The sequence below is a fragment of the Rhododendron vialii genome, chromosome 6a, assembly GCF_030253575.1.
Source record: "Rhododendron vialii isolate Sample 1 chromosome 6a, ASM3025357v1".
Classification (NCBI taxonomy): Eukaryota; Viridiplantae; Streptophyta; class Magnoliopsida; order Ericales; family Ericaceae; genus Rhododendron; species Rhododendron vialii.
In genome coordinates this window covers 8,932,208-8,959,268 of record NC_080562.1, presented here as the reverse complement: position 1 = coordinate 8,959,268, position 27,061 = coordinate 8,932,208, and the positions used below count along the sequence as shown (strand labels likewise).

Below are 27,061 nucleotides of genomic sequence, written 5' to 3'. Positions count from 1 at the left end.
GAGGACATCCATTGGTGCCTGCAAGGCCTGGGGTACCTTCTTGCCGAGACCTTGAAGCAGTGGGGTACCAATTTCCCAATCAAGGGAGATACCTCAATCAAAGGGGTGCTGGCTTCAGAAGAGGTATTGGACCACGAGGTGGAGGACCTTATGGACGTGGGTGGCACCAACCTAGGATGGTAATGCCGCCTAATCACGATCATGAGGATTGGAGCGCGCTTAATCACCTTAAATTCCCAGCAGATGGTTGGTATACCAAAGTTTCAAGTTCACAGAAGAGAAGACTTTAAAGGAAGTTTGCAGCCAGGGCTTATAGTGACCCATGGGATCATGTTTTCGAACCAAGAGAAAGATTGGAACCATCAAAGGTTTCAAACATGGTGTGGACTCAAGAGCAGGGAGAAACAAGTGGTCCGAAACAGCCAATTCTTAAGCATGGGGGGTAAGAAAGTAATGCTGAAGTTTCTTACCAGTCGACTGCTCAACCAAAGGGAAGAAAAGAGTTGAAGCAGAGCTTGAAGAAGAAGATGGAGGAATTCCAGAAACTCATGGAAGCTGTAACGACCCTGATTTTCAGTAAATAAAAATTTCGTTAAATATTTAAATTTTATTTTAATTACTTGGTATTACTTTTAAAAGTCCGTTTTAATTTCTTATAATCCGTCATAATTAGATTTAAGTCCTTAAAAATATTTTTCTTGACTAAGAGTCTTACGTGGCAATTAGAGTTAGCTCCCAACCGATTAGTTGGAGGAACCGGACCACCGATTCACCTAGTTACATTACCCTAACCCTAATTGGACCTTTTAGACCATCTTGAGCCTTATGAACCCCTCCAAACCCTAATTGAACTCTTAGACCTTTAGGGGTAATCATTATACCTCATGAATGATCATTAAAGCCCATACCTATCAACTTTATTTCTTTACCTATTGGTCCATAATTATTAGGGGAATTTTTATCCCTTGGTTAATAGACCTTTGACTTGCCAATAAGCATGACAAGACAAGTCATACAAAGGGAGTCATCATTTTGCTTCCAAAGGAAGCAAAACTAGCCATGTCATGCATGCAAACTTAGTTTTTAGCCATAAGCCTATTTCCTATTTGCCAACCCATTTCTAGTCAATTTTCTAGCATAGAATCCTAGCTTTTTATCATCCTAGACCTAGCTCTTATTACCCTAGATTTTGACTACAAACCTAGACTAGAATTGACCATACATGGAAGGCTATACCTTAGCCTAATCAAACCCTACCTTAGACTTGTAAGACTTGCCATGATTACCTAGATTTACCCTAGAAAGCATAAGATCCTAGTTAGTTTATAGCCTTAAGCCTAAAAAGATTGGACAAGATAAGACTTGGCATGCTTTCAAGCTTGATTGGACATGACAATGGAGCAAAGTCCATGGAAGAAAGGGGGGGGGGGGGGGGCGGGGGGCATAGAGGAGGGAGGGGGAGCTCAAGTTTTGGCTATAAATAGAGCCACCCTCATGCCATTCAACTCACACCTTCACTCCTTTGCTCTCACTTCTCTCTAGAAACCATTCCATTTTCCAGACAGCTTACTGCCCTTCACAAATCTTCATTTTTCTCCTGCTTAATGTAGTTTTTAGAGCCAACTCCTTTCAAGAAAGTTGTAGAGCACTTCAAGACCTTCAAGTTAGACCCAAGAACCACCCCAATCGGTGAAGAAATGATAAAGATATTGGCATCCAAAGTTCAGTAAAAAAATCTCGGATTTCCATTTCCTGACAGCATACTGTTTCTTTCTTTATCACCATTTTTCTCCTACCTAAAGTAGTTTCTAGGATCAACTTCCTTCACGAAAGTTGTAGAGCACTTCGAGAGCTTCAACTTCGACCCAAGAACGATCATATTCGGCAAAATATTAACCGAGTTACTGCCATTCAAAGTTTGGTCCAGATTTGCAAGTTTCACCGCCCGTAGAAAACTTCCAACTAGCTTATTCGGCCCCGACTAGTTTCGGATCAAGGTAGATAAATCTCTACTCATTCTCCCTTGTATAACTTTAGTTATTTTTGTCTATGATAAGGCAAGTTGAAGTATTAGAAGCAATTAGCAAGCTCGTTTTACTAATATGTTGAAATGCATGATAATTAGTAAATTTGCTTGATAAGAGTAATAAGAGCATGTTGAGTGTTTGATTTATGTTTACATATGTGATATGTCCTACCGCGGAGTCGTTACATGAAAATGAGACACAAAAATCAAGGAAGTAGAAACATGACGCCTAGGGTGTGTTAATGACAAGGTGTGTTTTGAAAAGGAGAAAAAGTTTTGAAACCCCAATGTGGCCAGACTTACCCATTTGTGGGAATGTGTGTGTGTGTTCCAATGGGAATCCGGGAAAAGCGGAACCATTGCGAGGTTGTGTGTGTTCCAATGGAGATCCGGAAAAGCGGAACCATTGTGAGGTTGTGTGTGTTCCAATGGAAATCCGGGAAAAGTGGAATCATTGTGAGGTTGTGTGCGTTCCCATGGAAACCCGGACCGGCGGAACCATGGTGAGGTATGGCTTGGTTATCCGCGGAGAGAAGCCAATACAAGATTTTGTGTGCCAATGGGAACCCGGTGCAGCGGAACCATTGTGAGGATACTCAGGAACCCGGAACGGCGGAACCGAGGTTGGGTGTGTTAAAAACTATTCTGGAAATGTTGATTTGGAAAAAGTAAAGTGAAAACAACGACACGGTCTACGATGAGTCACGTAGGAGAAACCAAGAGAATCATGGACACCTACGATAGCTTGAATAGCGAATGTGGATGTGTTATTGTTACTGTTTGTTGTATATGATTTATTATTTGTAAGTTATGGGTTAGCGGGTATGGGATTGTTCTACTTAGCTTTTATAGCTCATGGTGTAACCTTTGGTGACCCTGACATATTATATCGGTGGCGGCGCTGGTATAATGTGTCAGACTTTGTAGATGATCGAGGTGAGCTGTAGTTCTTGGAGGCCTTTGGAGCTGAAGAGCTGGCTCAGATGGAGGAACAGGCGGAGCTGTAGTTAAGAACCTTAGTTCCCTTCCCTTGTGTAATAAAGATGCTCTCATGAGAGTTATGATGTAATAATGAGCCAGACTCCATTTAAGTTTTCAATAAAATTGTCTATTTAACGTACCCAAAATTCGGAGCGTTACAGAAGCGGACGATGATGATCTTTTTGACGAAGGATCAGAACAAGAAGATCTCATCAAAGATGCTTCCCCGTCTCCACAGAAATCTGCAACATTTGGCGAAATTCTGGCCGCAATCCAATTCGGGTCAGTACCTATAAACTATCAGTGTAATATGATCTTAGTTCTGCCAAAGCAGTTCAAGGCGAAACCAAATCAGCCCATGAACTTGGCAGGTGATGTTGAGGATACCACTCAATCAATTGTGAAAATAATGGATAAAGAGAAACATCCTCAGTCACAGCCCATTAACATCAAGACGGATGAACGTGGAAATAGTATCGTAGTTCTTAGAACCCCTGATGATGCCTCAATAAGGCATTTGAAACCACTATATATCAAACTTCATATGAACGGCCAACCTATCTCGAAAGTGTTGGTCGACAATGGGGCAGTAGTCAACATTTTACCCTCTAGAATGCTGAAAGTCCTGAACAAACCAATGATGATTTGATCCCAACAGAAGTTACAGTTGGCAACTTCGCTGGAGGATGTTCTCCTGCTAAGGGGGTCATATCTTTGCAACTGCAAGTTGGGACTAGAAGGATGAATGCAACATTTTTTGTAATTGATTCTTCATCTAATTACAATGCCTTAATAGGCAGAGATTGGATCCATATAAATAGTTGTGTGCCATCTTCTTTGCATAAGGCTTTGATCTTTCTGAAGCAGGGAGAAGCAGCAGGAATGGAGGTCTTTTGGGCAGACCGACATCCATTCAAAGCGGAAACCAACAATATCGAAGCGGATCTCTACAACGAACATTTGTGGCCAACGAAGATAGAAGACTCAGAAGTCAGATCTACTCAAGTTGGGGTAACTGAGAGTCAATTCCTCACATACATTAAGGAAGGATTCCAGGAGTTGAGCAAAGATTTCACCAGGCCTAACATTATATCAAGGCCTGTCAAAGTGGACCAACAAGTTTTTAATGTTTAAAAACCTATTAAATACAGGAAGTGAAAAGTTGGCTACCGTTAAAGCCACTTTTAAGAGGTTATTTTCTTTTCTTGTTGACAGGAAGTTATAGGCAAATGAGCCTATTTCTTGTAATTGGGCTGAGTGTGTTTTCGATGATAGCCCACTAAACATGAAAGAATTAGGTTTAGCAGACTTGAAACCAGCACCGGCTAAGCTGGATGATGATGGGGCCCAGGTTAAGGATTCCACGGAAGAGGTAAACCTAGGAACTCCAGAAGATCCTAAGATCACATATATAAACGCTACTTTGCCTGACGAAATAAAGAAAAAGTTTTAAGTATTTGTTGTGTAAATTTAAAGATTGTTTTGCTTGGAGTTATGATGAAATGTCGGGTTTAAATAAATCTTTAGTTGAGCACAAGATACCTATAAAAGAGAATTATGTACCTTTCAAACAGGCACCCAAGAGAATGAAAGATGACGTTCTTCCTCAAGTCAAAAAAGAAATGGAACGTTTATTCGAAGCGAAGTTCATTCGACCGGTCAAATATGCTGAATGGGTTTCAAATGTGGTCCCAGTATTGAAAAAGAATGGGAAAGTTAGAGTTTGCGTTGATTTCAGAGATCTCAATACAGCATCACCAAAGGATGAATATCCAATGCCTGTTGCTGACTTGCTAGTCGATGCAACGGTAGGGTACCAAATGCTGTCCTTCATGGACGATAATGCCGGTTACAATCAAGTATATATAGCAGAAAAAGATACGCATAAAACAGCATTTAGATGTCCTGGGTACATAGGAACGTTCGAATGGGTGGTTATGGCTTTTGGATTAAAGAACGCAGGAGCAACTTATCAAAGAGTTATGAATTTGATTTTTCATGATTTTCTACATAAATTCTTAGAAGTTTATATAGATGACGTTGTGAAGTCAAATTCAATCGATGAGCACTTACATCATCTTGAACAGACTCTAGAAAGGATGAGGCGTTACAATTTAAAAATGAATCCCTTAAAATGTGCGTTTAGTGTTATACTAGGAAACTTTTTGGGATTCTTGGTGCATCAAAAAGGGATCGAAGTTGATAAAACTAAAGCTGATGCTATTTTGAAAGCACAAGCCCCAACCAATAAAGAAGAGCTCCAACAGTTCTTAGGAAAGATTAATTTTCTTCGAAGATTTATTGCCAATCTATCTGGAAAAACAATGGCATTCTCCCCGTTGTTAAAATTGAAGTCAGAAAAGGATTTCAAATGGGAACAAGAGCATCAGAAAGCTTTTGATATTTTAAAATAATCATTGGTGACGCCTCCTGTTCTGATGCCCCCAATAAATGGAAAACCACTGAAGCTATATATATCAGCGACACACTAATCAATTGCAAGTTTGTTAGCTCAGGATAATGAACAAGGCCGAGAGCAGTCAATTTACTACCTAAGAAGAAGGTTAAATGATTGTGAGGGTAGATATTCATGTGTTGAAAAGATTTGTTTGGCATTATATTTTTCAGCAATTAAATTGAGGCATTACCTTTTGCCAGCCAGGGTAAAGATCATTTCCCAAACAAATATAATAAAGTACATCTTGTCTAGGCCCATTTTAAGGGGAAGACAAGGGAAATGGATATTAGCCTTAATCGAGTATAACTTTGAATACGTGCCTCAAAAGGCAGTGAAAGGACAGGCTTTGGCCGATTTCCTATCTGAGCATCCAAATCTACCTTTGGAAGAAGATACCTTCGAGGTGCATTTTGTGGAGCTTAAACCTTGGAAATTATCTTTTGATGGTTCAAAAACAGACAATGGAGTTGGGGCAGGTGTTGTCTTGACATCTCCAAAAGGAGAAATGTTCCAGTTCTCTTTCCAACTCAATGAGAATAAAGTTCTAATAAACAATCAAGCAGAATACGAGGCCTTAATCATAGGCTTGGAAATAACAAAAGATTTGAATATACGATATTTGAAAGTCTCTGGGGATTCACAGTTGATCATTCGACAAATTACAGGGCATTATAAGTGTTATCACCCCTTATTGAATTTGCAGCTTGAAAAAGTTCGATGTCTTGCTCAAAACTTTGATGAGATACATTTTCAACATATTTTGAAACTTCAAAATGGTGAAGCCAATCAAATGGCTCAAGCAGCCTCAGGAGTTGAAATTCCTAAAGGGGACACTGAGAAAATAATCAGAATTCAAAAAAGGTTTTTACCCTTCTCAATGGAAAGGGAGAAGAACCGATTGGACGTATTAGTAATTGATGTTTCTGATGATTGGATGGTTCCAATAAAAAAACTATTTGATAAATCCTAATGAGAAAGCAGAAAGGATTGTCAAATGCAGATCCGTCAATTATGTTTTGCTAGGATGTGATTTGTATAGAAGAACTTCTGATGGCCTACTATTGTTGTGTGCCAGCAAAGACCAATCGATGAGAATCATGGGAGAGGTCCATGAAGGAACCTGTGGTGCCCATCAAGCTGGTGATAAAATGAGATGGTAAATTAAGAGACACGGATATTATTAGCCAACCATTCGGGCTGATTGCATTCAGTATGCTAAAGGCTGCCAGCAATGTCAAAAGCATGGACCTATTCAAAGGATACCTGCTCATCAATTGCAATCGATTATTAAACCTTGGCCGTTCAGTGGTTGGGCGGTCGATATGATAGGAGAAACCCACCCAGCATCTTCATTACAGCACCAATTTGTTGTAGTAGCTACTGATTATTTCACAAAATGGACAGAGGCAATACCTTTAAAAGGCGTTTCACAGAAACAAGTGATTGACTTTATTGAGGAATATCTTTTATGTAGATTTGGGATTCTTGAAACCATTACTGTTGATCAGGCATCCATATTCAATGGTAGAGAAGTTATCCAATATGCACAAAAGTATGGAATACAGATCTTGAATTCCATTCCGTACTATGCCCAAGCTAATGGGCAAGTCGAATCAACCAATAAAATTATAAAGAATACCTTGGTAAAGGTAATCGATGATAACCCAAGAGAATGACATGATCTGTTGCCTAAAGTGTTGTGGGCATATAGAACATCACAAAGAGAGAGTACTAGGGTAAATCCTTTTGAACTAGTTTACGGGCACGCAGCAGTTTTGCCAGTCGAAATTAATGTTCAATCGTTAAGGGTGGCATGTCATTATGATCCAAACTTGCAATATGAGGAGGCAATGTATTTGGACATCGATGGTTTGGAAGAAAAAAGGTTACATGCCCTGAACCAAATTCAAGCCCAAAAGAAAAGAGTGGAATGGGCTTACAACAAAAGAGTGAAACAAAAATCTTTTGCAGTCAGAGACTTAGTTTGGAAAACAATTCTTCCAATCGATTCAAAAAGAAAGAAGGGAAGATTTGGAAAATGGTCTCCAAATTGGGAAGGTCCTTTCCGTATTGCTCGAATCTTACGAGGAGGTGCATATCATTTAGAATCAATCGAAGGGGTTCTTCACGAAAGAACTATTAATGGTAAGTATTTAAAGCATTATTTTTCGTCTATGTGGGAAAACATGAGTTAAAACAAACATATTTATACCATAGTCAAAAGCTACCCATGGGTAGGGCAGCACTACAAGAGGCAGTCAATAAACAAAAAAAAAAGATCCCATGAAGGATCTAACAAAAAAAAAAAAAAGGAACCCAAAACGGGAACCTAGTAAAAAAAAGATCCCTGCAGGGACCTAACCACAAAAGAAAAAGATCTCAAACGAGATCTAGAAAGGAAAATACTAAAATCGACATCAGGACTACCCCACAAAAGAAGGCCTATTCTTTAGGCTGTAGGGGGATGAAAACAATTGATGCTTCGGATCAACTTGGATTGCTACGGCTTATTCGTGCCTTTTTACCGGAACCCTAATTCGTCGTCGGTACCCTAATCTGCAAAACAAACAAGGAATGAGTGCACCTTTGCCTCTTGTGGCAAAGGCCCTCCGATGCCAAAGTAAGTATCACGTACTATAGAAACCCTAATTATCAGTAGGAACAAGATTAGATCGTAGTAAACTGCGTACCTTTTGCCTCTAGGTTTACCTTATATTTATAGATTTGCGTATGCTTGCTGCCCAAGCATCCCTGTTACCCTAGGGTTCCTAACTCGTATAGGAAATCCTGGATATCTTGGATTCTCGTTCCCTTATCAGTTTATTACTAAAGAGTCCTTTTAAGACCCTTTTCCATAACTGGCTGAACATCCCATTCTCGTTGGGTATCTTTTCTAGATTATATTTCTTCGGGATCTCATTCCTTTTACGGGACATGACTTCTCTGGAATCTTCTAGAGTATTCCCTCTGCTCTCACTCTTTAATTGGAGCTCTTTCCTTGTTCGGCTATCTCGTAGCCGAACAAACTACCTGGACCTAGTTACTTTACGTGTAACTTGGTCCTTGTTTAACTATTTGGACCAATATAACGGTATGTCTCTTCTTGCCGTACAGTCAGTTTACGCCAATGACCTCTCATGCCATTTGTTCGTATCGCCGACCACCGCTCATGGTGGTTTAACCCGTGATCTCTCGTATCACGTGCTTGGTTATTACTTTATCTGTTCGGCAATACCTCCCAACATAGGCCATTCTTTCCACTGACCAGAGGTGCTAGCCATAGAGGACCTGATGTCAGCATGATCGATTGGAGGAGGCTTGTAGTCGATGGTGTCCCAATTTGCCATCACGAGTTTAATGGCAGACTCCATCTTCTACATACGAAGTGCCATACCCTCCACTCGATCGTGGATAACTTGAGTCTTTCGTTTACACTCGTTGTGATCTTCCATTAGAGCCCATGAGAGTTCAGTGGCTAACTGCTTGATGTGAACAGGAGTGATTTGGGCAGAAAGAGGAGTAGAAGAACTGTTGTTAGCCATTACGTAGAAACACAAGTGGTTGGATCCTGTACTCAGTGTTGGTATTTATAGGCCAAAGAAGGTCTAAAGACGTGGGTTGTGGGCAGTTGCCCCGAGGGAAAATTAAAAGACGTGACAACTGATAGGGGTACTGTGCACTCAATTGTTGTTTTCCAAGGTAAGGCGGTTAGTTTACTGCAGAACGACATCATTTGCTGTACTTAACCGTCATTAATTACTATGCATGTTCCCTAAAAGTAGAAGGGAAACGTCGCCATGAATCATGACGTGGTGATGCCATGATTATAGGCGCCCACGATCCAGATATATAGGGATCAAGAGTTTTGATCGTGTGAATTGCATTTAATTGTATGTAAGAGGGATACGAACCAATTATGTGGGTTTATTCCTTAATTTGAGCATTCACAAAATTTTGTAACGGGATAGTCATTCCGAACAAGAAGTAAGAGAAGGGCCATTGAAGGCCTAACACCCATTCGATTGTCATTCATAGTTTTTTGGCATGTCACCTGCTGAAAGGTAACAAAAAGCAAACAGTATTTACAATTTTGTACTGATAAAGCTAGTCGATGACTGCAAAACTAACATCAGTCACTCATGAAGAAAAGAAGACTTAAAAGCCTCTCATTTAGTTACAAGTTCATCACATTTAATTTTATTCCTTTGTAAGTCCTCACGAGCGGCGGAAACATGGACTGAAATTCCTTTGCCTTCTTCTGCTAGACGTTTGAAGTCCTTATCAAGTTGGTTTGCTGTTACAAGAAGATGTTCTTTCTTAGATTGCAATTGGCCTAGTCGATGTAACAATTCCCGTTCTTCCTGATCGATGGCCACAAGTCTCGACTTCAAAGTTGAAGCATCAGTATGCATAGTCGATAACTTAACCGTTAGGGTGGAAAGGTTACCAATCAACTCCTGCTTTTGGCTTATCTCTTTTTGATAATACCGAAAAAGGCTAATGTTTTCACCCAGTGATGATGCATAGTTTTCCAAAATAATTTGTTCCCTGAGGGGAAAGACATGCCTTTGAGACAAAGATTCAACACAGGCACTGAATTCTGTAGACTTCGCCATCATCAATTCTTCAAAAGGAAGTTGTAAGAAGTCAAAGAAACCTTGAATTTCTTTTTGAGTTTCTTCACTAAACTGGAGGAAAAAGAAGGAACTACTGGATTCTGAAACCTCAGTTAGAGATCGAAAGGCTTGAGAAGTCGACTCTATTTCTTTCATCAGATGGTCTAACGAATCACTTGAAGACTTAACCTGAGCCGAATTCTCCATGCCTACGGGATTTGTTGTAGCCTTGTTCACTGAACGAGGGGATGTATTTAAAGCAAGAGCCTTTGGAATACCTACAGGGTTAGGATTATTCACATCTGCTGGTGATATAACTTGATTACCAGAAGGACTAGAGGCTACATCTTCTGCACCCTGACCACCTCTTTTGTTAGGACTGGTTTGGGCAATGTGAACGGGACCCTCTAATGGTCCCTTCTTTTCCAACTCCTTTTCGTTTAGTGCTGGTGGAGCCTCTAAATTAGGCACATCCGTCATCCGAGGGGAAGCCAAATCCTCCATACTGTCACCCTGCTGATTCAAATCAATCTTGTGGGCTTGCTGAGAAGTTGGGTCAACAGTGGTTTTTCTGAGCTTTGGTTAAGCATCATGCCTAGGTTTAGCATTGGTTGAATCTAATTCAAGCTGGTTTGTTGTGTCAACGCATTGTTGGTTGGTATGTACATCAAGCTCAGTATCAACTGGCATCAAAACCGTGCCCTCACCAATTTGTAGAAGGGAATTGTCGTCCTGCAGCAAAGGATTTTCTTGATGTAGAAGTTTTTCCTGCAATTCTGGTAACCAATCAGCTTGATCCAAAGGATCTGATACTGCTGTATCGAAAAACTTGAATTGGTCAATCGCCAATTCAGTGTCAACCGTATTTCCTACTGAAAGGGAAGACTTCTGAATTTGTGAGGATTTCGAAGAATTTTCATCCTCCTCCATTTCTTCAAAGGCATTCACGATTTTTGTTCCCTTACCTTTCTGTAAAAGAAAGAAAAGATGAGAATATAAAGGCTTACGAAAGAGCATGAATCAATAGAGAAAAGGTGAAAGTGTACCCTTGGAGTCAATCCTTTATCACTCAAATTTTGTTTCTTGGTGTGCTTTCTCGTCGATTGCTTCGTTGGGGTAGAGACTTCGTCAACCTGTCTTTTGGGTCTATCAATGGAAAGGCTTTTAGAAACTTTCTGGCTCAGAACACCCGACTTGATTCTGAGAGTCTGCGTTCTTGGCCCGGTTTCAGAGTCCTTGATTGATTCTGCTTTTCTTTTCCTGGTATTCCCACTTGGTACAGATGATATGGGAATGACTACTTCTGCATGGGGCACAACGGCCTTGGAAGGCTCATCAGGCAGTCGAGCTGTTTCCTCTGCTAAGGAAACAATGTTAGTAGAAGAATAACTAATTGAATTGAAATCCAATGAACAGTTTTGCTTACCAGCCTTGTCCTAAAGATGGTTGTATTCCGGGTCAAGTTTGTACCGGCAATCCGAAAGTGAAGCACTGAAGTAAAGGGCTTTCATAGTCGACCACCATTCATCAAAGGCGAGCGAGGTCCCACCATTGGTCTTGAAATCAGTAAACTTAAAGGCTTTCACACGATGGTGAAAATTGCTAACCATCAAGGATATCATTTGCGAGTCCTTAGCCTTAATCGTTAGCCTGCTTAAAGCCATCTCAGCAATTTTTGGATAAACGAAAGGCATGGGAATGCCTTGTGAAAGGCCAAATTGTCTAGCAAATTGACAGGGAGAATAATTTTCAAAACTACAATTCCCAAAAGGAGTGTTATTCAGGGCAAAACCGACTGGGATAAGCCTTGGAAGGATGATGCTAGCCCAGAATAACCGCTTGGAATGTGTCATTTTCTCTACTAGTTGAGGAGAGGCTGATGGAATGTCCTCAAAATATGGCCTTAACCGAGACATATTCGAATTTACCGATTGGATAGAAAACATGCCAATTCTTTCTTTTATCTTCGTAGAAGAAAGTAAAATACCTTTGAAAGGATGATTCCTCTATTTGAGTCAGAAAACCTAAGAAATGTTCAGCATAGCTACGACATGTTTACAAGGCTTCATCTGATCGAAGAGGATTATTTAGCTTAGGTTTCAGTTGAGGAAAATATGCATACAACCAAGCTTGGAAAATCCAAAAAGGACCACCACAAGAGTCTGCTATCTTCTTGTCAACAAAGATAAACAGGCCTTTATATAAGGATCTTAGAATGAATGGAGCAAGGGCCAACCTTTTTACTTGAGCCAAACAAACGGCCAAATTGAGATATTCTTTGGTAACCCTAAGCCCAGGAACTACCATAAGAAATCTACAAATCCAAAATAGATAAAATGCAACTTTCTCATGGAAACAAGGTCCAAATGCTTTGGCTCTATAGTGAGTCTTTAACCATTTTGAATAACTAACCCCAGATGATGGAACAATAAACGGGGGATCATATGGATCAGGAGAAAGGAGAGCATTTACCTCACGGCCTAAGGAAGGAAGGCCAGTCAAATGAGAAATATCCAAAACTGTTGGAGATAATAAACCACAATGCAAAATTAGGGCATTGGATGATTTGGACCAGAAACAAGCGGCAGCGGTTAGAAGTTCAGAGTTCATTTCTAATGGAAATTGTGAGAGTTCGATTGTCTCACGAATTCCCATTATCTTCCAATCCTCGAAAAGAAACTTCATCATACTCCTTACCCAATCTACCCATCCCATTTCGACGGTATAAGGCCAGGAACGAAGGTAAGTGTTCTTACCCCAGCCTGACCATTCAAGCGTTGGAAGCTGTAGAAGAAATGGATCACGTTCCACCACAGGGTAAACTTCTGGAAGGCCATTCGGAATGGCCGACGAAAAAACTGGACCCAATATACAGTGAGAACTGACGTTATCGTCGAGAATCAGAACTTGGGTGTTCTGGTTAATTCCATTTCGGTACGAATTAGGAAATCGAAGAGAGTCCTCCGTTACTGACTCGGTAGTCGGATCTTCAACAGGATTGCTTGAAACCTTCAATTTGGATTTCGATGCCATTCGGGATTGGGCTGCTTCAGGGTTTTGGTGTGAGAAGAAACTCAAATTCGTGCCATAAAATTTAAAGTACTCTGCTTTATATAGGCGATGATTTACTAAGGGATTATTTACCCGAGTTAATCCTTAACTCAGGTAAATAGGGAGCATTGTTTACACCATAATTTGGTAATTTAGTCTAATATGATCGACTGGGTCAAAATGTTACACATGTCAGCACGTTTTAGACTAGTTCATTTAAATGCAATGTGAAGCCTATTAAGAAAAATCAAGTGGACTGATCGACGGTTAATATTCAACTCCGGAACACATTTCAGAGCATAAGTTACAGGCAGATCGTGGACAAGACAGTTAATACAGGTAGTTGAAACAATTACAACATTGGGAACGTGTGAGATCATGGAGAAGTAACCGCCCAATTCAAACCAAAGGAGGGAATTCCATTTGATTTGAATTTCAAGTCGAAGCTACACACATTATAAATACAAGAATTGAAGACAGTTACAGACCCCAATCAATCGCCCAAAGGCTTCTACTTTTATCTGTACTTTACATTTCTTGCTCTAGGAGTAGCTTGTAACGTAATTGTCTGTTCGATTGTGTTCCCACCGTCGATCGACTTTTATTCTGAAGAATAATAAAGTCCATTTTGTTATTCTTCTTTCATCTCCATTCACTTCATTAAGTTTGCTTCCAGAGAAGTCCTGAAATACGGCAAGGAACCAAACTCCACCACCACAAACACCCACATTTCAGCACACACACACGCAACAACTCTTAGTCGATTCGTCGACTGCAAGTGAAAAAAAATAGACAAACAAGTACCAAGAATTCATCGACGCATTTCCCAATTTTGGAAGCTACGTTTGATTTTCAACGGGCTTTGACTTGAATGATTTCAAAGCAAGATCGGTGGGTTGTGCCTTGTCACGGAGATTGGGGTGGTAGATGCGTATGAGTCTTTGCTTGTGCAAATTGAAAGAGGAAATCACCCGCGGCGACGAAATGAGGTGGGTGATTGGATTTACTTGTTTCTAAGTTCGGGAATAGAAAAATGAATGATGCAGGAATAGGAGAGACTGAGTTTGCTCAATTATAGTCCCAATTGTGTTGGACCTTTGTGCTGCGATTGCTCCACGTTGATACCCCCCTTAATATGGAAAAGCTCAATGAAAAGATATTACAAAAAAAAAAAACACCAGAGGGAGAGGAGAATGTGGTTATAGAGATTGGTTGCGTAATGCATGTGATAAAAATGTATACCATTACCGGTTGATATTGAAATAATGGTAGCGGAGGTGCTGGATGCCATTAGTCAAATAATAATGGTAAAATAAAGCCCAATAGGTTGTCTCAGTAGTTAAAACTAGACTTAGAGATTTACTACTCCTTCGTAAGATTACGGGTTCGGAATCTCTCAGGTGTTATCAACTCCTTTGGGGTTAGTCGATATGGAGTTTTGTTTTGGCTTTAATTGGGCTCTGTGCAAATGGGTGGTAGGATTGAACCCCCAAGGTTAGTTAAGATGCGTATAAACTAATCCAAATATCTGAATTATAAAAAAAAATGGTGGTAATAATAAAAAAATAATAGTAGATAGTGGCCCGGAGAAGTATTATGATTCTCTTTTCTATGCTAGTTTTCTCCATCAAGTTCATCTATTGGGCCATTCTTCCTAAATGTTTTGTTTAGTATTTTTTACTTTTTGTAAATTTTTATTGAGGGTTTTATCATAATTTTTAAGATTAATAGTCTGTCTCGACAAACATAATAAAAAAATGTCGACCGCAATTTGAAAAAACTCATAAGATAGTTAAAATATTAACAATGCTAGCTGTTTGGTATTTTTTTCGTCTCAATAAATTTTTTTATTTTTGTTGCTTTCGGTAATGACATTTTATTTTTTACTCATCTCGCCAAAAAGGATGATTAATCGAATCTAATGCAAATTCAAAAAGAGGGAAATGGGTTAAACATTTGCTTCAATTCTCTTAAGAAAACAACCAATTACTTCCGTTACGATGTGTATTTAGTTTTTGATCTGATGGATTCGTAATTACAATTGACTAATATTTGTGAAAGATAATATGAAAAAGTGCCCTGCACAATTACTCAGGCATTGTTATAGGGGGTATTCTGGTCTTTTAAACACATCAGTTAACGCCATCTGATGCAAGTTAACGACTGGGGGAGGGCTTGACATTGTCAGCAAAAGCAAGGGAGGTCAGTGATATTTCAGAAACCTCAGGGGAGGTCAGTGAAATTTGCCCTTTAAAATTTAATCCAAATATTTACCTTTAATTGAATATGTAAACGTAACTTTTTTACTCACTATTTTAGCAACGGGAAGAAAACAAAAATAAAAAATAAAAAATAAAAGAGAGAGAAGAAGAATAGGTACAACTTGCCGAACCCTAAGATGCTGCCAAGCGCATTTAGACCATCTATCTTGACAATTAATGGTTCAAATTAAAAATAAGCTCTTTCAAAAAAGAGTTAACCCCGGAAGAGTTTGTTTTTTAATCCGAAAAGCTGAAAAAGATGATTCGGATGCACAATGCATTCGCTTAACAGAGTGCTTGGTAGCGTCCCCGAATCTACAATTGGCACCCCTCCCTCAATTGGCAAGAAATATCGGAGTGTGTGGAATTGGTAACTACTGATACTGTGCGATGGGCGATTGACAGAAGAGGAAGTTTTACCATAAAAAGAACAGAACCCCATCATATCATGTCGGATTGTAGATAGATTGATGGATGGTGGAATAGAAATAGTACTCCACAAAAAACAGAGAAAGAAGAGATCAGAAAAAATTCCTACCATGAATAGACTTGTGAAGCTATTGAGCCTTGTCTATCACGTTTGCATCCCATTCTTTCTTTCAGTGCCATTTATTGAACTCAATTATCACCTCAGTTCATTCGAGAAAAGACACCGCAGTTCAGCTAAACTCAATTACTATGAGTACGTGTTTTAACCTGAACCGTCCAACATAATTTTGGTTGGCTCGGATGTGCTCCTCGAGCACCACGACGCTCTCGCCCTCAACTATTGCTCTTACAAATATAATGCATAGAGATATTCCTATAAGATTATTTGACGCTTATACTTGCGCCCATGCAATTCGCATTATGTAGTTTAGGTGTGCACAACTGATATGCCCCTAGCATCTCTCTTTGTATAACTTCTACTAATATTTTTTTTAATGATTTTAATGCTTTGTAATAATTCGAATTTACAGATTAAGAATCCAAACAAATTTTTGACAAGTTCAAGTGAAACCGTCAAGTATTAGGGTATAGTAGGTAGAGTGATTTACGAAAAAACTTGTTAACTCAAGTATTGCAGGGCACAATGTGTGAAGCCAGACTCCACACGCTTATGAGTAGATATGTACTTGAGTGTGTAAAATAGGTGTGGTTGTACCATTGTTCGTATGATATGTATCACCTTTGTCATCGTTTTGTCATACTCATTTATGAAAAGAATGAAGGGGCTTTGGACAAAGTTTATTAATGAAAACAACAATTACAAGCTCAAACCTTCAATCCGGTTTTGGGTTTGGAGGCTGGCGACGATCGACTGTGTTTACGACATGTGATAATAGCAACTCTCATTTTGCAATAGACGAGCTATACAGTAAATCCAAAATTTGAATTAAAGAACCCTTATCTCAGGACTTCGTTTTTTGACCATATAATCTTGGTACTTAGTGAACCTTTTTTTAGCCTAAATCTAAGTTTTGTAATGCGCGTGTGTTAGTATGCGTGAGCAAAAATGCAAGTGTACGTAAAATCTTTTAAGAACATTCTAAATCATACAGAATATTGTGAGAGCTAAAAATAAGAACTCAAAGCGCAATTTGACGGCCTCCATATCGGGTAAATTTGGTTATGGAATGCGGATTGCAATTCTTTCTTCTTGCCAATAAAAAAGTTCCATTCGAAATCGTACAAGAATTGGTTCGATTGCTCTAACTATGGCGAAATATTTGGAAGATGTAGCAGGTCTTTAGCACAATACTTTATCTTTGATTGGACTCAAAATGTAATTAGATAGATATGGAGTGTCTCGAGAGAATTGACTTTACATACGGAGAGTCCTAAGAACGATACACGTTATTCACTCCGTCCCAATTTATTTGTCAAATTGTCAAAATTTGTATCTTTCAAAAATATATTTATATCTTATATTTTATAATGTTTTTTATTTATTTATGATTTTGAAGATTTTGTATAATAAAATTAATTGAGATCTATCAAACAAAATTCATATTGCATATTAAAAATATTCAAATTAAAAATTATATATAATTTTTTTAAAGGTCAAATGTTTTCAAAAAGTCAGAAAAGAATAAACAAATTGGAACGGAGGAAGTACTTTTTAGTACTACAGAGTGAATTTCTCACCCAATACAAGAACACTATACGAAATTAACGGATTAGAGTCGGCTATTTTTTGACACGGAACACATGCAATTGTGACACGATATGATAACACAAAAAACTAAATAGATCGGGTTAGATTGAAAAAAATTCCCACACCACACGAGGCGCCCCTAATTCCAAACCCTTCTGATCAAGAAAGACGTACCATCACACGGGCCCTATTGGAACAGTGGGGTGGTGAGAGATGAGGTGTTTGTTTATGGCATCGAGGAGTCCTTTCTGGAATCTGAAATCATCTTGTTTGATACGCAAAATCAGAACCAGCACTGCGACCCTCTAACCAACCCCACTGACTCTTAAGGAGAGAGGGCAGTGGCCCCTTTGATGATTCCCCCAGTACTGCTCTCTCTCTCACATCACTCTTCTCCCTCTGCCATATTAATTGTAAAGATACTTATATGTACTGTCAGTCTCAAATGAGAGAGTCTGTATTTTAATTAAAATGTAGATTTTCTCATTTTTTTCATTTTCCGATCAATCCGAGTCGCTTAATGTATTCAGAACGTGATTTTAAGGGCACTTGCAAGAAATTGGCAAAAAAATGATCGGAAAGGGCTTCATCCGAGCAGTTTTTGTTTGAACCGTTCGATAAAAAATAAACAAAAACTGCTCGGATGAAGCCCTTCCCGATCATTTTTTTTCCTGACTCCTTCCGGATACTCTTAAAATCACGTTCTAAACACATTGAGCGGCTCGGATTATTGAAATTCGATCGGAAAAGGGAGGTCTGCATTTTATTAAAATGAAGCGATCCTCGTGAGAGCCAGACTGCTTACATGTGTGTGTATGTCGTCACAGTCCTGTATATCACTTCCAAAACCAATAATACATCCAGCAGTGCTACAGTCACCGACCTCGTGTGGGGTCCACTCTGGGCCCCCCACGAATGATCCGAGCCGCTCAATAATTTTTTTTTAAAAAACCGAGTGGGCCAAGTGAGAAATAAGCTCAATCCGATGTGCGTACGTGCTCGTTCCAAACTTTTATTTTTGAACGGCTCGGATCATCTGATTTTGGAACGGCTCGGATCGAGCACATACACACATCGGATTGAGCTTATTTCGCAAATGGCCCACTCAGTTTTTTTTAAAAAAAATTATTGAGCGGCTCGGATCATTCGTGCGGGGCCCGGAGTGGACCCCACACGGGGTCGGTGGCTGGTCACCGACCCTCCCGGTCGGTGACTGTAGTGTTTCTGTAATACATCTGATACATAAAACAAATTGTCCTATATATGTCTCTCCCTCCCTCCAGAGGCTACATGGTTTGCCAGCCTGTGTACGAATATATTTGGTGGGATTTACCTCTAAATGAAAATATATCTTATCGTAATACACATTTTAATCGTCATATCTTTTAAAATACGATATTCGTAATACACATCGTAATCGTCATATCTTATTATACGATATTCATGCCCCATTATTATCACACGAGGGGAAAAAATATCCATTTTAAAGATAAAGAAACGGAAAAAGTCATAAACCCTTCTTCTCCTTTTTTGGGAAAAACTCGATCCTCACAAAAAAATTACTGGATAAACAAAAAGACCGTTCGGATCGGGAAAGAAAAAAAAAACACAAAAAGGCAATTTCTAAAAAGTGTTGTAAAACAAGTGTTTTTTTTGGAAAAAAACTTAACTTTGACTTGACAATCGACACATTCTGACTATTTTTGCGGATGAAACTGGTTCACACTCATATATCTCCTTATTGTTTGTAGAATACGCAAATCATTTGGCAATTCGGTTACCAATTCTCGGTTACTATCTATTATTCCCTCTTTCCCATATTGTTTTTCCTTTTTGGAAACTCTTCCATACATTATTTATTTTTTACTCTACTTACACTAGTTTAAACATCTCTATCAATTTCAAAAACAATTATACTCAAAAGTAATTTATCTTCAATATATAAATAGCAAAAAATGTAATGAAGCACATATTGGGATGAATTGAGCCAGCTTGCGCGTACCTCAGACTAATTCCTACAGCCTCTCCCACGGCCGTTCACACGCTTACCCCGAGTGTATACCATAGCTTGTGATGGAAATTGGGAAAATCATGTTGAATTCAAAGGGTGGGCAAAAAAGGAAACCTTTTGGCAAAAATCATACATGAGATATTAATTGACCACTCTACGCACAAACATGCAAGAAAACCAGTTACATCTCTTTCCTTTCCTTTTTTTTTTTTTTTTTTTGACAAAAAAAGTAGGAAAAGAAAGGCAAAAAAATTAATTACAATGATCAGGGATCGAAAATGAAGTCCCCGCATTTGCACTTCCAGCAAATGGGCTTGTAGTTGGAGATATAATCGCCTCTCGAAGACGCAATTGAGCTTCTAATCGGAGTGGCATGCATGTTGTTATGGTTTCTGAGCAGGGGTACAATTGGAACTTGGATTGCTTCACAGTGCCCACAAGAACTGCACTTTCTATCACATCTCGGCGGCCTCGACCCTATCAACGCCCTTCTTCTGCCCACTCCGGCCACCGGCACAACCACCTTCTCTTCCCTAATTCCCTTCTGCAAATAAGAGACAAAAAAAGTGTGAAAATATTTGTAGATGATCATATATACTTCCTCAGTCCCTATTTTTTTAGTCTCAGTTGGCATGTTTTGCTATCCCAAAATATTGTCTCACTTCCTAACGAAAAGGATTATAGTTAATGAAAATTCTATTTTACCCTTCTACTACTTTAAATTTGTAGAACTCAATAAAATTTAAAAGGAAAATTCTAAAATCAATCCAATAGGTTGACAATAATAAGTGTGTGAATGTATATTAAAGGATATAAAAAATACATAGAAATACGTTTCCTGTTTTGTAATGTGCTTATCGTCAACCCACTAAGCTGACAATAGCAAGACCAAATTTAAAAAAACAATGATTGAAGGATATAATGAAAAAATATGGATATTAGACATGATTATGTTCTCTTATATGGTCGAAATCCTCAAAAAGAGACTAAAAATGGGAAGGGAGAGAGTACCAAAAAAGCACATGAAGCTTTAAATTAGACATAATAATGTGGTAGTGATGGCAATTTCGCTAGGATGAAGTTCACGAACACAACTTCCGGGAAACAATTGTGCTAGGAGTCGTCTGATGTATGTGAGCCCACGTATATCGCCCAGCTTTGATTGCAGTTGTGTTCGAAGTTTAGTTCTGAAATCTGTGTTTCTAGCATTGCTCATTTCACTAATGCTATGCGAACTGACAATTTTTAGCCAAAAAAAAAAAATGTGAGGTTGTATGATTTTCTGTCAATACCCATCAAAGGATATATAGAATAGAAGGAAACGGATTCTCTCCGGTAACTACGAACATGTTTTCAATAGTTACGGGAGATATCTCACAAGCACGGATTCTACAGAAAATTGACTGTAGAAAATCGTTGGACTGTTCGGGACAATTACTATGGACAATGCAGACGCTTAACCGATATCGCGAATAATGAAGAAGAGAAAACAGGTACAAGAAGAAGACATTAAGGGGAAGTTACCGGAGCATGGTCTACTTGAGAAGCAGAGTGAAAAAGCTTGGAAATTGTTCTACCTGCGGAAACGAAAATGTAAGGGGGGGGAAAAAATTCTCTGTATTTTTATAGATAAACGTTAAATTGAACCACTTGATTACCTTCAACCATGTATCCGGCGTTAGTCAAGCTCGATAAGATCAACAGAGAGATCAACGGAAAGATCAGCTTTTGATTTCTGTGGCAGCATCCACAATTTTGAGCCCAACCCATTTGTGAATACAGAGAGAGAGAGAGAGAGAGAGAGAGAGAGAGATGAAATGATTTCTATGGAGCTGGAGTGTTGGGTAGAAATGGGAATGAGCAGAAAGGGTTTATAAATCCAAAAAGAACAAAGAAAAAACAGAACAAAGAAAGTAGAAAAGGACTATGAGAGAGGGGAAAAAGTATGCAGAGAGATGAGAGTAGCTTTTGAAAATCAAATCTATGGACTTACGCTGTTTTAAATGATAGAGATAGAGATAGAAAAGAGGAGGGGCAAAAAGACTGGAGGCAGGGCTTTTTTCTCAAAACAGAGAGAAAGGAACTTAACAAGAGCCCAGAGAATGGGAAAATTTAACCTCTCTCGGCCTCGTTTCACGAACACGGCCACTGAGGAAAAGGCTACCTGTATGCGTACAGAAAAGCAAAAGGGAGTAATCACTGTTAGAAACTACTGCACCAGTAACCAACCTGATCTGAGAGAGGAAACGGGCAGAAAATACAAGCAAGAAATAGAACAAAAAACACTACTCTCTCTCTCTAGTGTCTAGGAGAAGAAATCCCAACGTGGAGACTGTGAAATTCAGATGATGGGGACGGCTGGTTTATAGGGCTATGGGGTTTTTTCTTTTTCCTCTTCTTTCATTTGTCACTCAAATTGTCCCCTCCACTTTTGTATCCCCTCTTCTTGTTGGGGCTAAAACATTCTTTCATTCCATATGTATTTTTTTTTATAACTGAGATGTGTTTACGCATATCTCAATAAGTTATGGTGATTATAAATCCAATCGTCCATTAGCAGGAGCCTAGACAGGTAAAACCTCGTATGAATTGGCTTCAAAAAAGTTAATAATATCTGGGAGATTTTAAAAATGAAATCTCAGAACTCCTGAGTTCCAGACCTTTATCACCGAGCCATTTCATTTTGTAGATGAGTTATATTATGTGAAGCTTAATATTCTATTTATAAACTTGAAGATACTAAAAAACAGTCTATTAAGCTGTCATATTAAGGTAGAACAAATACACTAAAATACTGGAGTAGTATTATGTAAAAGAAGTATCTATTAAAGTTTTGAAAGTTTAGTAAAAAGTGTATGATTCTTTTTCTTTAAATTTATCCACTATCCAGTAAACCGTCAATAAAAGGACCCTTTGAATATATCTTGTAGATCTCACTCTAGTGTTGACAAGGAACTCAGAGAGAGTAGTGTGAACTATCTTTTGTTAGGTGTTTAGTTCGGCTTTAATGCTCGTAGTTACTCATTGTTTTGAGCTTGTTGGACAATAAAATAGATTAACCATCGGCATATTTGTTTCGAAAACCGTACAAGGCATATCATCTTCTAAAACTAGCGATTCAACACCGTTCGTAACAGTCGTCGGTCATTTTATCTGTCCAAAATGATCAACTTTGTCGTTAGAAAAATAAGTTTTGATCTAATCTTCTCATTCGATATGTAATGAACATAATTCTTGACATGTTTTCTCAACAAATTTCTAAAAGTAATCCATGTCAAATATCAAAAAACTTTTAAAAAAACCCCAAAAATAAACCCAACAAACTCTCAAGTACTACTAGGCCCTCAAAAAAAATGATGAGGAGTACACCAGTCCAATTATTTTAGCTACACTTATCATGTGTGTGCGCACAAGCAATTTCAGTTGAGCACGCCAAATCTTTCACCCCCCAGAGAGAGAGAGAGAGAGAGTACTGCATCTGCATGTGTAGGTGGTACTCATGAATATTTTTTTCCCAGAAAGATGGTGGTGTCATTCTGGCTAGGCCTAGGGTTTACGTACGTAGCTATACTAGGCTGCAGTAGCACTAGCTAGCTGCTAGCTAGTTCCTCTGAAATGTGTTTTAAGAGAATTTTGGCTTGCTTATATATCTACTCAAACCCTCATCCTCTTTTAAGAAGCATAGTACTCCTCTGAATTTGATGAAGTACTTAGATAGGTTATAGATAGGTTATGAGCCCCACGTTAGAGCATGTACACCAACAAATGAAGTATGTATTTTAGTTATTCAATAATCTATTTGTTTCATTTACCTATTTAAAATTCTTTCAATTTCACATCAATCCTCTCTATTATTCTCCTTTTTCTTATAAACTATTATAAAATATTCCATTATTCAATTTGAGAGAGAGAGAGAGAGAGAGAGAGAGAGAAAGAAGAGAGGGAGGAGGTGAGAGAAACAATTGTTTAAGGGAATGTAGATGAACAGTGTCTCGGTATTAGTACCGAGCTGTTCCGTAAAAGCTATTTTACCTTGGCTTTTTGCTATTCTGGTGCAATTTGATTTTGTGGGTTTCCTTCTCTATTTTACCGAATATATCTCATATGCCGAGACTGATGTACTTGCTCTTAATGGGGTACGCATATACCAGTACACTTAAAGTAGCCGCGGTAACTGCGTGCTATGCACGGGATCCGTAATTATTAATTATGTAACAATTTTTACTTGCTTAAAACATAAATCGATGAGTAAAATTGTTACGATTTCTCCAACGTTTTTTTTTTTTAAGGAAATGGAAAAAAAAAAACATTACTACCTCGTGCACCTCACAAAGTAATGTGATTAATCAATAATTTTGATTGTTTACGGGTTCCACAAAATAAATAATGACAATTGTCAGTTGAGCATTCTGTCTAATTATAACACAAAAAAACAGCATTCTGTCTAATACATTACCATGGATCAGCCCTGCTATGAGCAGGGACAGTCCGCAGGGACAATCCGCAGAGACAAAAGCGTTTAGCTCCATTTTGGAGCCCGAAAAAATCTAGAAAAATATCCATAAATTTTTGAATATTATGTTATGGGGCCCTGTAAAAAATCAACTCCAGCGGATATCGGTAAGTATTACTTTTGGATTCGTAAGGGCTTTTCTAGATTTTTTCGGGATCCAAAATGGGGCCAAACACGTTTGTCTCTGCGTGGTTCTCTGCGGATTGTCCCTGCTGTTAGAATTTTTGAAAATTTAGTAAGTAAAATCCAACTTCTAAACACCACGCCCCGTTCCAGAATGGGTTTTAAGTATTTGTTTTCTAAGAAGGCAATTTCAAGCTCAAAAATAATGAGCTTAATGAAATTTAAAAATATGCAATATGGATCTTGTTTGAAAAATCTTGATGAGATCTTTTATACGGTGCAAAAAAAATCAAAAAATTATTTTTTATTTACATTATTTTTTAGTTTGAAAATGTGAAATAAGTACTTATTTTTTAAGAAGGTGTTCTGGAATGGACTCTGATGAGGCTTACTCAATTTGTCAAAAATTCTTTCATTTTACTAGGAGGTTAGGGGTACGGTGCGAATCTCTTCCACATGTGTGGGCGTGTTCTTTTCTTAGAGTATCTCCAATCCATTAGTCTCTATATATAACTCTATTTTAGAGACTCAAAATACTATTTTTAAATCAAAAAATAATTAAATTTAGAGCTTATTACTATTCATGCATACTCCAACCACAAATCTCCATTACCATCTCTATATTAAAAAAAATTCATAATTTCTTCAATTTCCCTCCAAAATCTACCAACATTCTTTCAAAATTCAAATTCCTATTTTTTGAAATTCTCACCAAATATATCTAATATTGATGTCAAATTAATGACATTTTCATTATCAATAGTACTACAAAAACTTTATAGAAATAACTTATATAATTTGAAAGTTATCCCATGAAGTGAAAAGTACAAATGGAGATGAGTTTCTATTTTAGTGCTGAGTCTCTGTATATAGAGATCTAAAATGAGGTCTCTATTTTAGGGATTGGGAAATCTTATAGTGCAAGGCCCTATAAGGCACCATGTAGGGCGTACACAGCCATCGATCTTGACAATGAATGGTTGAGATATGATTTTTAATTATGATCGGTAAGAATCATTTATTACCGAGTCATAAATTGATTTTTGATCTGGACCGTTAACGACTGTGCGTTGTACAACCCCTGTAGGACACTCTGCCCTAGAGGATCCCCGGGTCCTTATTTTAGAGCTCTAAAATAGAGATTGGTTGGAGTTTGTTTGATCTCTCTATATCTCTCAAAATATAGAGATATAGAGCTCGGTAGGAGATGCGAGGAGCTATTCCGTTCTTTCATTATTTCTTTCCTATGATGGACTTATTTTTTGTATTAATTGAGTTGTTGGGCTTGATTATCTCGTGGATCTTTACAATTGATTATCTCGAGGTGACAATTTACAACTTGACCCATGAATTCGCCCATATCCGCTCACTTATAACCCAATCCAACCCGTCTATGTTGTATAATGGGTTCATATCCGCTCACTCTTCCCTTTTAGTATTCGAGTATATTTTTTTTCCATTCCACTTTTTGATTTCGAAATTTGGGAGGGATTGGGATTGAAGTGAATTTGGATTGAACAATTGCAGAGTTAATTAATTTAATGGCAGAGATTGATTTTGGAGAACTGTGTGTCCTATCGCCGATGCATTTGAAGTGTAAACTGTCATGCCAAGTAAAGTAGACAGTCGGTTTCCATCACTTGCGATGACGACGATCGATTCTCGCGTGCTACGTTAGGATGTGAAGATCCCGGATCCCCATCCGAAGATCACCAGCTCTGCTTTTTCTCCCAGACTAGAGAGCACTAAACTTTTCATGACAGGAGACTGGAGTATCGTAACGGTCCGATCCAGCTGACTATGAATCTTTTTTTCGGTTCGAAATACTTAGCCTAAAAAGGTGTATATATACCTAAGAAGATAGCCATGATAATAATGTATACCAAACGAGACTTTAGCTCTCAATCAATGTAGGACTAAACGCTCTCAAACTCCCAAATCCGGAGTATTACAACTATCTCCAACCCAATCTCTTGAGACTCAAAAAACTCACAATTTTCAACCAAAAAGTGATTATAGGATAGTATCAATATCATCTCCAATTACAAGTTTTTATTTTATCTCTATATATATTCGAAACACCCATTCATTTCTTTCAATCTAGCACATCCAAAAGTGTTTTACTGGTCAGAAATATTTATTACCGGTCAAAGTTTAAAAACGTTTCTCAATCATTGATTGCCGAAACTAATGGCTGTAACTGCGCGGAGCCGTGAATATGATATCAGGTTAGATTGATTAGAGTAATTCAAAGGATAGAGAGCTATCGCGAAGCTCAAAAGCGGCGCGAGGACCTAGGGATCACAAGACAGCTCTTTCGCTCTATAAGAATCAGGAGATCACGGCTCCTCCGTAAATATGTTTTTCTCCATTTGCATATATGGAGACTGAAGACCCAATTTCACATTTTGTGCGAGGGCAAGTCTAACCAGAATCTTGTAGGACACCATACTACCCGGGGCCCTTTAATGCTTGGGTACCGTATCTGCTGAGTTTCACAAAAGAGGAGAAACCTTTTTACCTAACTGGGATTTTTGCAGTTTTGACAGGCTGGCCTTGCATTATCACTACCAGAATTTTAATGCTTGGGTACCAGGAAACTGCTCAAAACAAAGAAAAAGCCAAGGCCCAAGGGCATTGATCTACGAGCGCGAGTGATTATTCAGTGCTTTTATAGCACCGTCGTGTAAAGCTTTACGAGCATTTTCCTTTATATATTTATGTGAAAGCCAAGATCCGGGTATCATGTGGTGAGCAAAATCACTATCGGAAGTAAGTGAGCTATCTCAGCAATCAAGGTCCGGATTAAAATAGAACTTTTCCACGGAAGAAAATAAGAGTTTGATTTAAATCCGAACCATAAAAAATACTTTTAAATAGCTGA

General features: G+C 38.5%; 1 protein-coding gene across 1 annotated transcript; it reads right to left on the bottom strand.

The window, feature by feature from the left end:
• Nucleotides 1-19,656: 19,656 nt before the first annotated feature.
• Nucleotides 19,657-21,989, bottom strand: LOC131329266 (EPIDERMAL PATTERNING FACTOR-like protein 2). Its single transcript, XM_058362362.1, has 3 exons — nt 21,200-21,989; nt 21,066-21,118; nt 19,657-20,085 (listed from the first exon to the last, which is right to left on the bottom strand). The coding sequence occupies exons 1-3, from the start codon at nt 21,309-21,311 to the stop codon at nt 19,807-19,809; spliced, it is 444 nt and encodes a 147-aa protein (XP_058218345.1). The 5' UTR covers nt 21,312-21,989; the 3' UTR covers nt 19,657-19,806.
• Nucleotides 21,990-27,061: the final 5,072 nt, after the last annotated feature.

Excerpts from the sequence above, each read along its gene's own strand:
- LOC131329266 (XM_058362362.1), bottom strand. The coding sequence starts at position 21,311 with ATGGGTTGGGCTCAAAATTGTGGATGCTGCCACAGAAATCAAAAGCTG. Across the intron at positions 21,119-21,199 it reads CGCCGGATACATGGTTGAAG|GTAGAACAATTTCCAAGCTT; the intron begins GTAATCAAGTGG and ends TCGTTTCCGCAG. Across the intron at positions 20,086-21,065 it reads CTCAAGTAGACCATGCTCCG|AAGGGAATTAGGGAAGAGAA; the intron begins GTAACTTCCCCT and ends TCTTATTTGCAG.